Source organism: Leptosomus discolor, chromosome 1 (genome assembly GCF_034619465.1).
Source record: "Leptosomus discolor isolate bLepDis1 chromosome 1, bLepDis1.hap2, whole genome shotgun sequence".
NCBI classification, from domain to species: domain Eukaryota; kingdom Metazoa; phylum Chordata; class Aves; order Leptosomiformes; family Leptosomidae; genus Leptosomus; species Leptosomus discolor.
Genome location: NC_141391.1, coordinates 87,615,739 through 87,630,677, shown reverse-complemented (window position 1 = coordinate 87,630,677; position 14,939 = coordinate 87,615,739). Strand labels below are relative to the sequence as shown.

General features: G+C 37.6%; 1 protein-coding gene across 5 annotated transcripts in view; it reads right to left on the bottom strand.

Annotated features, from left to right (window-relative positions):
- The window catches only part of CNKSR2 (connector enhancer of kinase suppressor of Ras 2), a 214,524-nt gene that overhangs the window by 103,023 nt on the left and 96,562 nt on the right, over positions 1-14,939 (bottom strand). For all 5 annotated transcript variants that reach the window (XM_086466800.1, XM_086466730.1, XM_086466873.1 and 2 more), the window contains exon 8: positions 12,927-12,995. In XM_086466800.1, the coding sequence (XP_086322926.1) occupies positions 12,927-12,995 (69 nt within the window). The remainder of the gene's footprint in view (positions 1-12,926; positions 12,996-14,939) is intronic.

The following is a 14,939-nucleotide window of genomic DNA, read 5'->3' as shown; positions in this document are numbered from 1 at the left end:
AAGGAGGAAGAGGACTACGGGCTCGAGGAGCAGCAAGGAAAGGTGACCATGGCATGCAAAGACAGGGGGACAAGGGAAGAGGTAGAGGAGAGCGAGGGAGCACCACAGGGGTGCCCTGAGGGGTCCTGCTGACCTGTTTCTGTCAAGGAGATTATAGCACCTTTGCTGAAGCCGTCTACTGCCAAGGTAAAAGAGGGATAGACAGGGTAGCACATGTCCATGCCACCTATGGACCAATACCCCAAGGTGAGATGAACAGTGCTCCTGGGGGATGGTGCAAGAAGGGACATCACTTTCCCAAAGGGGAGGGCAATGCTCTGTGCCAGGAGAAGCAAACCTGTGGGCTGGGTGTCTGCAAGATCACCATCAGGCCACCTCCAAATTTCTCATCTCATCCCGCCACTTAGACGCCCAGAGGTTCTGGTCAGGCTGGGAAGCCTCACCAGAGTGCTCCGGAGACACTCAGGCCCACCCAGGTTGCTTCAGTGGGGCAAGATGGGCATGCAGGAGCCCTGTGCAACTGCACCCAGCTCTGCCACATCCTCCTCATCTACCCTGCCTCACCTCCCACTGGCTTCTCCACCACCTGGAATATCCCAGCACCCATTATCCCAAAGAGTAGAAAGCTTTAGCAGGGGGTGCTGTTAGAGGTCTGCTCCCCCAGCCACCTCCTGGGAAAGATGATGGCCCTGAGCAAGATGAGACATATTTTAAAAGACTCCAATGTTTCTTTGGCTTGTAGAAAGCATATCTGGATGACAATGTGACAATGTTACAATGGCCTGAAATGGAACTAGTTTTATTTTGAATTCCTATTCTAAATTGCCAAGACCTTTAATATTTTAAACTATTAAAAAGTTGCTTTTAAAGTAAAAACCTTTTTTATTCCCAGATGAATCTACTGCCCTCTTTATGACAAGCTTGGAAAATTGGTACTAACCTTCCTTGTTTCTGAAAGTAAGCTTTCATGACCATTCATTGATTTTTTTTTTTTAATTTTTTTTTTTTTTTACACAGCCACACCCATGACCGTATTCCCAAAGTCCCTGTGCTCATTCATGATTTCTGTCAGTGGTGTTGTGCATTATGAGCCAGAGAGGAGCTCTGTAAAATACTAACATGAAGGAAGCTCAAATACAATTGGATGGACCTAAACCAAGAATTTTTAGGATGCTACAAGATCCAGTACTAAATCACCTACAGTCTGAAAAACCTAGCACATATAAATCAAAGAAACCATGGAAAAGCTGCATCATTTAAAAGCAGCGCATAAATCTAATACAGACTGAAATTACATCATCTAGAGGCTGGAATTATTGTCAAATGATAAATAGAACAAAGTACATATTTTTACCCGTGTATTCCTGTTCAAAGGGTCACCAGAGTCCCACAAAAGTTAATGAAAGCCTTCGGCTTTCACAAAAAGAAAACTGTTTTCCCCCACCACCAGTTACATTAATTCTTTCCTAACTTGCAGATTTGTAATAGGGAAAAGTAGTAATATCTTTACACTTTTGAAGGAAAAGTAGTATCTTCCTGCTAAATATACCTTGCAAAGCCATGTGCTATTTTCTAGCTAAGCCAATACACAAAATCCACTATAGTGTTTAATTTTAAAAAGTTATTGGAATAGGGAGATAATAAAAATTCTTTCAATGTTGCCTGTTGTAAGTGGCATGCAGCCAGAGCTATTTGACTTATCAGCCATTTGAAGCTTCAAGCTTTTATTCATTTTTCAGCTTAAAAAATAAGAGTTTCTAGGAGGAAAGTGTTTTCACCTTAAGAAATGGGTGGTTTTTTCAAGAAATTCCATATCTATCACCCATCTTGCATTTTATAAATAAAAATTAGTGCATAAGAAAAAAACCATAACACTGCAGTTCAAATCACTGTCTGTCAAACCTAGCACATTATTAAGCAAATCAGAACCTGACAAGAAACTATCTGGCATCATGCTGTTAAATTAACAGACTGATTTCCATGAACACTGGCCAGAAATGAGGATGGTCAGCTGGCAGCCCTATGAAACAAATATTTTAGTAGCAAGCATCATCTTCCCTTCCCCCAGCTGCAGATTCCTGAAAAGGCTAAAAAATAATGGAAGGCCATAGGTCTTCCACCTCCAGAAAACATTGTTGGATGAAGAAACCACAGAAGGATGTTTACAACATGGACCACCACAGAGATGAAAGCTGTATCTGCACACAGTAGGAGAAGCAGTGTCAGGAGAGTAGCAGATGCCTGTCAGGGATTTATCCAGCTTCTTAAGCTAGTACGATAATGAACGTCCATGCTTATATAACAGTTTTCTCTCAAAGAAGAGAGGTTAATAAGATTGTGATTGCATATGCTGCAATTCTAATTAAAGAGTATCTTAGCTATATTATTTAAATAAATGCTATTTTAATCCAATGTTAAAGTACGTTCTGTGCATTCTTAGAGTGTCACTGATCACACTGCACTGTATTGTTGGCCAAAGTCACAACACAATTTGCATGTAAAGTACATTGAAGGAAATCACATCTTTTACTTGAGGAAATCCTGATGTTTCACTAAAACTTCTGTTTACTACCACCAAACTATGAAATAAGTAATTTTCATATTCATTTTTGGCTACTAAAGCTCACAACTAAGAAACTTTCCCAAAAATAAACACTTAGAACCCAAACTGAGAGTTCAATACAGAAGTTACCACCTCTCATTAAGCTGCTCTAATGACATTTTCCTGTCAGAAAATGTATCTGGTTCCAGAGCATAATTTCTGACTGATCTTATTACCTTGCTCCTTTTAGGTACTTGCACAGCTCAGTTCCACCATAATTCAACAAAGTTCACAAATATTAGCAACATGACTACAGAGCACCTTGGTAATGCAGACAAGTGTCTGTTCTGTCCATGGGGGAACCGAAATTTGAATTATCCAGGGACACAGAATCAGTTCCGTATTGAAGCTTGGACACCATTTAATAACAATGCTTACCTTTCATTTTTCACTGATACAATCAACCTTCAGTTCAGAGCTACCTCACTGTTTTGCTTTTGAGTCATTGCTAGCAACATCCTAGAACAAATAAACGAGTATATTTGTTGGCAACAGCAAAGACTCCAACTTTATGGGTTTGATTATATCGTATTTCACAGATGTAAGGTCACTGACTAGACACAATTTTTGAGGAAAAAGGGTCTCATTTCCCTATTTCAGGCTGTGGCTCTAAAAAATGGGGTGGAATTCACTTCCTTCAGTTTTGGTGTACCTCTGAAGTTTGAAGCATCCGCCCTCAGTCAGGTACCTGCTGTTCCCCACAGTGACTGGCTGCCCCAGCACTACGACTGTGAGGCATCTCTCCTACCAGGAGTACAGATAACCAGAAGGGACAGGTACTGGCAATTTGAAGGGTTTTCATCCAGCCTTCCATCCACTTGTGGAATGCGGATCTCAGCATTATTAAGCCTCAGAGGGACTAAACTCAAGTTTTTCAAACCCTAGCAGGGTGTCTCAAGCACCAAGATGTGCATAATTTCAGGTTAAAGGTCTTCTCTGAAGGCAAAGCACATCGCTGAGGGGAATACACGAGTACAAAGCCCAGTCATACAACAGGCAAGAAACTATCAGGTCCCTACACTGGGAGCAGGTAAACGAGGGTTCTGGTCCCAATTCCCCGTGACCACATTTTGTGTTATATAAATGCAATACAAACTACACTGCAGGGAACAGGGTCCAAAAGCCACGTTATAATGAGCAGGCCCTATCCCTGCTTCAGCAAGGGCACAGACATTAAACTATTATGAATAAAGGTGCTGCCACCAGAGTCCTCACTTGGCCTCATTTTCAGGAGCTTCCAGGAAACATATGGAGAGCCCAGGTGCCTATCTCCTTTTCAGTGGGGCTCCTGGCAAGAGACAGACCTCCACCGCCTGAGAAAAGACATTTCAGCATCCCTTGGTGGCCACAGGTGAGCACTAAAGGAACTGAAGTGCTGACAAATGTCTAAGCAGGTGCAGAGAGTTGGCGGTACAAGCTGAAGGCTCAGGCAGCATTTAGGCAGACTGGATTGCACCCCAGTCTCTCACAGATTAAGCTGCAGTATGGATGTGGGTGGCCTCATCCGTCCTTGGGGGAAGGCAATAGCCAAGTTCTCCATATTTCACACGGCATAAGGAACGTGGTCCTTGGGAGTGACCCTGAAGTATTAACCCACCACAGCCAGGTTTGCCTTCCAGTAACTGATCTGTGCTGCTATCTGCTCCATCTCACAATGGGGATTTGAGGCATATGTGTACCTGTGCGTGTGTGCACGTTGTATATTTTCACATTTAAATTCCCAAAACTACTGTCTTGGAATTAAAATAATAAATATATATATAAACATACATGCATACACAAACATACAAATTTTTTTCAGATTAAATTTATATTATCACATCTTAGTACTTTACAACAATTCCATGAGTCAGTAACTCCAACAGCCTTTGATACCCCCCCTCTATACAGTGAAAAAATTCAATGTATAAACAAACTACCTGAGATCCCCAGCTGCCCTGCAGCTAAATAGTGCTCCTGTGCTTGAAACAGACATTTGAGACTAAATTCAGTGAAAATAAATTAACATATGTACAAAGAAATTAAAAAAAAAAAAAAAAATCCTTAAAGGACACTAATAACTAAGCAAACTGAAAAAAAATAAACCAAAACCAAAATGCCTTTAACTGAGCTGAAAATGTTTGTAGCATCACTTAGCTAAAGGAAGGATGGGGATAGGGAGTTAAAAGAAATCATCATAATAAAGAAGTAATTATTTAGCTATGAGAGTTCTTTTCTTTTTTTTGTTCCATTTTACTGCTATTAAAATAACCACCCATAGACTATCTACAGTGTTCAAGCCACTGAGGGGTTCTAAGCCAGTAACTAGTGCTTTCTAATAAAAATGTACATATTCAGAGTACATCGACTGAAATCGGGCACAGAATTTTCCTGCTTTAATTTTTCCTCCCTCATGACACAGCATTAACTTGCTTTTCTTACTGTTTTGATCTACTTTTACAACAACTATCACCACCTTACGCTTCCTCACAATTACCTCCTAACTTCATCAGAATAACATAAAGAATTATGCAACAGAAGATCAAGCTGGAACCTGAAGATCAGCTGTGTAATTTACTCAGCTGCTACCTGCACAAAGCACAGATGTATTCATAACTATTGAATCCTAACTCCTACATTGTCCAGGCTCCACACAACTTTGTATCAGGCAATTAATTTGCACAACTTTGAAGACATCTCTCCTTATCTTTCCTCCCCCTCTCTGCAGTATACTTCAATTTTCTGCAGTCTCAGTTAAAAGAAAGATTCTTAGCAGCAGGATAATACCTGTCTTCCATTCCAAATACACATGCCTGAACTTAGACTAAGGGTAAGCCTTTTAACCTGTTCTTATGAGACAAAGACAGTAATATAATCGGTATTCTTTTCTATAGGCATCAACATAGTTAACAACAGAAAACTTCAATTCTACTAATTATCTGCTACCTGGGCATAAGACATATGCTCTAATCATATATTTCACACATTAGAGACTAAGAAATTTTGAAAGAATTATTTTAACTGCAGAATTTACAGAGAACATACTGTTAATAATGTAATATAAGTGGCCTGCAAATACAAGTTGTACAAATTGTACCAAGATCATTAATCAGTAGCAACTACTATCAGAGTATGAAAATAATTTTTATCAGGAATACATGCAAAAACGTTTTGGCAGCACATTGTCTTTGAATAGTTCTGTTGGAACTATTAATACCATTTAGAGCATCTCTTAGAGGACTTTTTTTTCTGTAGAAAAACTACCATATGGGAAAAAAGGCAAAACATAGAACAACTGTACAAAATAAATAACTTAAAATGCATCATCTCCCAGTATGTTCTGTGCAGAAAGATGAATTTAACAATTAGATCTCAAGAATACTCCACAGAATACTGCAGCAGTTCTTAGCAGATACACCCTCAGGAGTATGGTCATAAGTACAGCTTGTATAAAAATATTTAATTTGGTTACAGACTCAGTAATTTGGCTATCACCAGTGGTGAAACTATGAAGGCCCACTGATGACATCCACAGAAAAAGCAACAGGTACTGCAGCAGAATTCTTACTACAATCACACAGCTTCTAAAACAGATATTGGGGCCTTCAAAGTCAGCCCAGGTGTTTATCTCCAAACTGTAGTCAGTGCTATACAGAGCAGTCTATGTCATCAATTACAAAAGAACTTGTTATTTTCCCCGAAGAAAAATAATGGAAGAACTCAATAGTCTGGTGAATGGTTATTCATCTATGTTCATCTAATCACACGAGTGAACTACCAGGGCTCAATGATAACAGAGTTGTCCATGCTGGGGTACAGCCAGGATAGAAAAAAGTCTGTGCTTTTCAGTAAGCAACAGGTGACCAAGACCACAATCAGCTGGCAGGGAATACTTCTAGAAACACAGTGGATGGCCACTGAACCCACGTCCTAGTCATACAAGAGGATGGACATCTCCTGCTGCTCCAGTTTCTTCTATTACTTCCTAAAAGGACTCCTTAGCACTTTGAACCTCTCAGTGCTTGACTGTTACACAGCTTCATCAATGGCATATCAATCCCACAGATGTGGCTTAACATGCCCAGCATTTATTCCTCAGGTACTGTAGTGCACCATAACTGCAGCAGTAGGGTCAGGATCAGGTGCTCTGGGGCACAGATGAAAGAGCACACTGAAAGTGGGATGTTGGTGCCCAGGTCACAGGAACAAACCTGCCACTCACAAAGCTTGAGGCAGTAAGAAGCAGTTTCCACAACCACTTGTGACTTACAAGTGACCCTGACAGTGTTCCCTTTCCATTTTGGGGCACAGTCAACCAGGTTTAATGCTTTCAGCTAAGCCAAGCAGGTTGACTTTAAATTAAGCTAGGAGCACTCACATAGTTAAGCTCTGTTATCATCTAGGAGACAGGTAGCTGCTGAAAGGCAGCACAGTGTGGCTTTCGGCTGCAACTGGCAACACAGGTGTGTAGTTAAGCGTGAAAATTTCATGTGGAATGAACAAAGGGAAATCATTTAAAGTTTGGCAGAAACACGAAGCAGCGTGGGCTGGCCAAGCTGATGCTGCTCTTACACAGATGCGACAATGACTTGTTTGTTAGCTGATTTGTCGTGCCAGAGTCAGAAGTGCAAGCGGATGGCCACACTAACACAGCATGCCATTTACACAAAAATAAGCCTGGGCTCATCAAAGCGGTGTGTGTTTTACACATCAACTCCGAATAAGCCCAAGGGATCAATGCAAAACAGATTGCACAAACAACAGCATCCAGCATTTGTGTTGCAGAAATGGCAGTGGAGTCCTTGCCCATTCAAACTCCAAACTCCAAACCCTAGTGGGGCAGCTCTCAAAGCAGAGATACTTTATCCATGGAGCTGCTGCTGTCGACTTCCATTAATTTCATTTTCCCAAATATTTACTTAAACTGAAAAATATTTGTGTAAAACTAAAATGAAATCTATCTACATACATACACATGCACACTTTCCTAACTCCTTAAAAGACTAACTTCTACCTCTTCTTCAGAGTACCTGAGAATCCTTTCTTCCTGGGGAATATTTCTTGGTAAGCATAACATAATTCATCTGCACTTATGAAATTTGTCAAGTTGTTTCTCTTTTTCATTTATATTCATGTAAAAACATTTACACTCACCATGGGGAAACAAAAGATCAGCTCCCCTCACACATTTCACTTCTGCAATATCACACTTCCCTGACATACGGGATATAAAATTATGTATTTCTCTGTGTATTTGCACATCTATGTAGAAAAGAGATCATAAATAACATCATACAATCTCAACACACATTCCAGGTTAAAGGGAACTGCAAACCCACAATAATATTTTTCCTTTTGAGAAGATCATGAGAATTTAGTTCCATTATCAGAACTACACAATACTTACGGAGACTGTAAAGAAAGAATAAAGAATTAAACTGAAAATTTGAGAAGGTATTTGGAGGACAGTCTACATTTCCCAAAATCAAAGTACAGGCCTCATATCCTAACAGAGAGTTCAGGACAGACGCGTGCAGAGAACTAGGTTACTTCCATAAAGACATCCATTAGCATTTCTGAATAGACCTAAAAAGCTTTCAGATGTAAATCCCACCTACCTTTAAAATTCAGTATTCATGTTAACATTTACTAATCCATTCTAAACAGATGAAGCCCAAGGATTTGGAAAGAATTAAAATCATGATTTGGGAGCTGCTACTCTATCTCCTCTTCCATAAAAGTACATGCATGACAGCAACAGAAGGAAGCTGAGCACAAGCCATATTTGTTTTGAACTTTTACGATCTTGCTGCACTGTTCAAGTCAAGAATCATTAGAGAATAAAAATATTATTTTAAATGAAATATGCTGTTAGTGGAAGTTGTCATATAAGGTGTCAAATATCTAATGTCAAAATCTTGGACTGTTACTCCCTTATACTCTTCCAGCCTATTCCCCCACTGAGTCTCTTTAGAAATACTATTTTCTTCAAAGACAAGTTAATAAGGCCTTAAATGAAATATCTGTGTTCAAAAAACCCTAGCCTGGATCTGAAATAGATCATGTTAAACAGGGCAGAAAAACTGAGTAAACAGAAAACACCATTTTTCTACTTAAAGGTGTTTTGCTTTGTTTTTCCCAAAACAAGACAACACATGCAAAGTGCACTTTGAATGCATACACTCCAGAGATTCATATGCACCCCAAGTTCAGCATTTCCTATCAGCTGGAACTTGTCAGCTCCCCACAAACCATGAGAAGTTCTGTGGAGACTGAACTCTTCTCATTAATTGTACAGTTAATCTTAAAACCTGTTCCTTACTTTTTCTAAGCAAAGATTAATGTAGGGTAAGGATCCAGAAAGGTATTATACCCTCCTTAAGTTTTTACCTGAGAAGAAAAGCAAGGCATGATCTTGTAAATGTATCCATCATGTCTCAGAGGAATTTTAGCAAAATCTCCTAAAAGTTTTTGTACTGTAAATACAATAAGGATTCTAGCAACTGACTTCTGTGGACTTGGCTTGGCCCACAAGAGCCCACAGGAGTTTCCACAGTAAGGAACATGCCATATAAAAGCTAAGTGCTACCTACACAGTATATGATTAAAAAAAAAAAAAAAAACAATTTCAAAAGTAACTTATAGGTGTTAAAGACATTGAACATACCAGCTTCTACATGAAACAGATTGGTAACTGACCATATTCACCTATTTTGCCAAATTAAACATATTTTTCCTTCATCTATATTTATATATAGACTCATAAAACTCATTCTGATGAGTTTTAACCAACACACACAAATTTTGGGGATCCACATGTCTATCACATGTCATACCATACTTGCACTAAATCCATAAGTCATATCATACTTGTATTAGAAGTATATGCAACGTGCCAAAAATGCCTCCAAAATACAGAAACTATACACAGGAGATTACACAAGAACAGCCCATAATTCAAGAATCCTACACCATACCTCCCTGTTTTCTGCTTGGAGTATTTTCTCTACTGCTTTATCACTGATGCAACCAGAAAGAGTACTGTGAACAGTAATAATTCATGTAAGCAATAATATTGTTTCCTGCACTTTCAGTTGGTTAAAAGGAGGACTATCTTGAGGCAAAATATACTCTTGAATTATATATGAGAAACATGAGCACTGCAGTGCAGTGCAAATTCTGAATTGCCTGAATGACTTTTGTTTGTTTGTTTGTTTACATGGGAAATATTCCAGACAGACAGTCTTTCAGAGGAATTTAGGCTTTCAGGATGGAATTTACAGGGAAGTTTAAGAGAATACAGTGACTAAATCCTTCGAATTTTAATGGGAGGAGTCATGCCTCTTAGTTACAGAGCTATTTAAAAAAAAATTCTATTCTGTAAGGCAAAACTGACACAGAAGATTCATATAGCTATCCAACCTCAATAAACCACAATTTAAAGGACAATTTTCTGAACATTAACTTTTCACTGACTTTAGGCTTAATCTTATTATTTTATTTTAAAAATTCAGGATATGTTTACATTCCAGACGTCCTGCCAGCAACAAGTGGAATACATCCTGTTACGCATGTTTTCTATCAACATAGCAAAAGATCAGGGTAATCACTTGAAATCCTTTGATTTCACTGCCAAACGAAATGCTATGAAGATTAAGCATCACTACAAGCAAACAGAGGATGTCAATAGGGAATGTAAAACTATTTGACACCCAGTATTAGAACATGTATAATAAAAATCAATATAATTCACTTAACTATTCTCCTATTCCGTCATGCTGCCTATTGAAAGCCAGTGGGCTTTCTGAAAGAATAGCCTTTTCATAATTATTAAAATGTGATGCTTATAAAAAGTGTTAGCTAACAAACTGGATTTTTAAAATCATTGTGTGGAACTTCTCTTTCCCATATTTATATTAATTCTTGGAAATATAAACTACTAAAAGCCAGGTATTAACTTCAGCTTGACAAAAGAAATACACTGAAATAACTGAAGAAAAAACAGAAGAAAAAGTTTGAACTCTAAAACAAATTTAAATTTAAAAGTTAGGTCTTTTTAGATTTTACTTCTCCAATTACAAGACATCACCTAATTAACAGTTACATCTGAATAATACTTCCCTACAGGTTTAGAGACAGATCTTTAAAAAAATTAGTCATAGTTATTTCTATAGTCAATAGAAGTGATATTGTATGATAACTTAGAAGGAGCAAGTTGAAAAACAGATCCTGTGTTTTCAACTGGTGAGCAGTATATGAAGTGTGAAAAAATTCAATAGTCAGAAAAGACAAAATGTAATATCTTCAGAATTATCTCCGAAGTAAGAATCACTGCAAGGATTAATACCCCTTCTCCCCAGAAAAACAGTCTCCTAAAACTGGACAGTAAATTCCTTATGACAGGGGCCAGAGTACAAAACTACTGACTCTTGCCAAAAGAAATAAAAAGATTTAAAAAATGCTGCAAAATCTACAGAAAAGATCGAATATTTATACTCTATAAATTGGAAAGCAAATGAAATGCACTTTTGTAAAGGTAACATGGGAGGTGCTATCACATTTCTAAGAGAATGCTAGCTGACTCTCACTGTGAAAAGGTGACATTGAAATACAAGGAAGTTATTTGTATCAGTGATGCCAACTATTTTAATCATATTGTTGATACAACAAAGCAAGAGCATACATAAATGTATGATTTAGTCTATTACTATATATCTTCTCTACACCAAATGTTAGTGCTGAAAAATTAAATTAAATTTGCCTTAGCTCCCTATGGTCATTTTTCCTAGAACTACAATCACCTCTTTTTTCTGTACCTCCCAAAATACCTAGTTTCACTGATACAAAAGCCAAAACACCCAAATCCTACATTCAAAATTCCATTCATCTAGGCAAGAAAGCTCATCTTAAGGCTTGTCAACATGTTTTTGTTATTAGTGTTAGGATTAAGAATCTGATCTTTCCATCAAATAAACGCAGTGTAGATGTGCCTAGAAAACTAGAAGAAATACTTAGTTGACTGGAAATTTTCAAGTTGACAAGGCAACTTTGCTATACAGCACCATTAGAATTTGCTGGAAAAACTAGCTAGCATAAGGACTGAATCCTTGTTGTTGTGCTTCTTCAGATGTGTATACATTTTGATAGCCAAAAATAATAATGTTCTAAAATGTTCTTGTATTAAATTGATGAAATAAGCTCTATTAAGTTCAGAAAAATTTAAAAAATTAGTCATCAACTGTACATGTAAGCAATCACAGGATATGATACTTATAAAAAATCTATATGGCCAAAAAAAAAGTATTAAAATTCACCCTGACCTGCCTAGATTTATCAAATTACATTGCACATCTCAAAAGATAGCTTCTCATCAGTTAAGTTCCACAGTATATTTGATAGCAAACTTAGCTGAAGGGTATACTGAAATATTACACTAATTTGTGCAGAGGAGCTGACATTATGTACAATGAAGAAGAATCCCACGGGGAATGACAAAACACACTTTTAACAAATGACTGCTGTATTAATAATGGCAATCTAGGACTTTTTTTGTCAGTCAAATTAATTGCACGGACACATGTAATTAATACCATATATTGACTTTCACTACTCTTAAGAAATATTATACTTTAGAAAAAGAAGAGTTGCTTTCTATACTGACAGTCTGCTCTTTTCTGTACCAAGCCTTACCTTAGAAAATGTAGTTTTCTTTTAACAGCTCACCAATCCTAAATAAAATCACTAGGAAGTAACATGCATCTGTTCACACAAAGAGCAATTTGCATGGTATCAGTTTTCTTGCCTATCATATCTGAAAGATTTGTTTCATCTTAACTTCCCAAGTTTAAAAATCTGTATCTAAATTAAGCTAAACACCCTAGGCACACTATGGGAATTTTACATGCTTTTGTTCTCAAAAAACACATTCTACACTTTCCAGTAGGTTTGGAAATTAGTACATTTTCCAGCTTCCAGGAAGTAATCTTGACCCTAAACCCACAAGGGCACAACATTTTCAACTCCCTGCATCCCTTCAACCCAAACCTTTTATTACACTAAACCCAACTGTTTATTAATAGATCATGGGTAAGCAGAAAACACCCTAACTTATCTTTCAAGCCACAGCTATTTAGTCTAACTCGATACCTCCAGTGATACTCAGAGGATCAGGGCTTAACTTAAGAACTCAACAACTATGTGGTTTCAGAAGAGAAAAGGAAAATTTAGATGTTAAAATAAATAATGATTTATAAAACCAACATTTTTCTACACATTTCTTCTCTACACATGCTGATGTGCCATGACACCTCTATCTCCAATTGACACAGAACATAGTTATACATACCACAGTTTGGTGGTTAACTTGAATCACTTCATCCCCAGCATGGATTTTCTTGCACCGATCTGCAGGTGACTGAATTTAAAATAAAAGAGATGATAAAGAATACAGTTCTTACTGGTCATCATCTCTCTTTCAGCAGTATGATTGCTAAGCTAAATCAGGTTAGATTGATAATGACATTCTAATGTGAAATAAAGAATTAAGGAAATATTTAATAAATCAGTTCATTGTTGTTGGAGAAAAATAGTCTGTACTATCACACACAATACAATCAAGTATTAAGAAAGGTATGAATATTTTTTTATTAAAGGGTAACCAAGTCCTAAAGATTTCTTTTTAATTTCATTCTTCCAAAAGAGTGCTTTCATCTGCCTGACATCTCTTAAGCCTTGAAAGCCAATTGTTGGCTGAGTTTCGAACCTATCAAGACTAATTGGCAACTCCTCATAAACCCACTTGACAACGTTGCCTTTTTATTCTACAACGTTTCAACATGTTGCAGAGAACCTCAGTAAATTACTGTTCTTCAAAGAGTACACAAGGACAGGAATTAGGTTAGGTATCAGCTAGGAAGACCATATAAGTTACATTGTAACTTAATTTCTGGGTCATTATTATGGTTAAAGAAATGCAAGCAGCATCAAAATCCTACAGAGATCACACTTTCAAAAAGAAAGTAGTTTTGTTCTTCGCTTTTGCCTAAAAAAAAACACCTCACCTCAGCAGTAACAAAAAAATTCAAACAAAAAAACCCAACCCTTCCCCATAAAGTTACATCCACCCAAAACTTTCCCTTCTTCTGTCTTCTCTATTCACGGTCAACCAACTGTTTCCTGAGGGAAATACCCCTATGTTTAGAGGAAAATAATTCCTTCAGTTTTTCATAGAGTGACAACGCTTTGATCTTTCTCGCAAATACTGTGGCTGCCAGCCTATGAAGGTGCTTAACCAACTTAAAGGTAGAAGGTGAGACTGACAGTTTGAAAAAAAACAAACAAACAAAAAAAAAAAAAACACCACAAAAAAACCCCCAACAAAACCCCAAGTTGCTCAGGAGTAGGTTTCCAGAAAGCTGCTATAAATTTTACAGAAAGGAATGAAATTATATTAATTTTCAGGTGATATAACAGGTCATCTAGAGAACATGCTCCAGGCCTGAAATGTGGACTGCTTGTAATAACCTATGTACTACATCCCCATTCAAAATATATGTCCCACAGCTACGCCATGACTTTCTAGTACAATTGCACGTAATTCATGGCCTAAGTTAAGGACAGTGTTTAAATGGAAGATATCCGAGAGAAACATGAGGCTGAAAGAAGGGTCACTCATGACTCAGTCCTAGGAGACATTGCTCAGAACATCCTAAATCAAGCTGGGCTGGTAAAAGTGTAATTTTACTTACATAAAGAACAGCAATCTTGACTTTTTGGTACTACTTCAGCAATAAAGGTGTTGGCTGAGTGACTCGGGGTAAAATTTTTACACTGGTGATTATGTTCTAACGATCTGTCTTCTGCCTGCCATTTCACTACTCACACTTACTCATTCATACCTCTAACAATCTTTATAATCCTCCTATACTGCTATTTCAGCTCAGATGTAGTTACACCTCAGACTTCCAAAATGTAAATGCAAGTCAATCTTGTGGCATTACCCTCGAACTCTACAGGACTTTATTACGATACAAGCTTTCTCTTCTATTGACTCAGCACTTGCAGCTTAAACTGTGACTGAACAGGTATTTTGCGTAGCGGTTTTCCCAGTCAGTAAAGTATGTCCTGAGAATCTTCAAATTGGAAAAGCCTACTTTAAATACCTCATTGCAATTATGCCTCAAACACACTGCAATGTGAGGTAAAAATAATTTATAAAGGAGTCTCAAAGGCTGCGGTCTTATGAAGAAATTGCAACTCGTATTCCTTATTGCCTTTTCCTCCCAAGTAAAGAATACAGACCTCGCTGTAATGAAACAGTATCTTTTATCATCACTGTTTAAGGAGGAGAACTGATAAG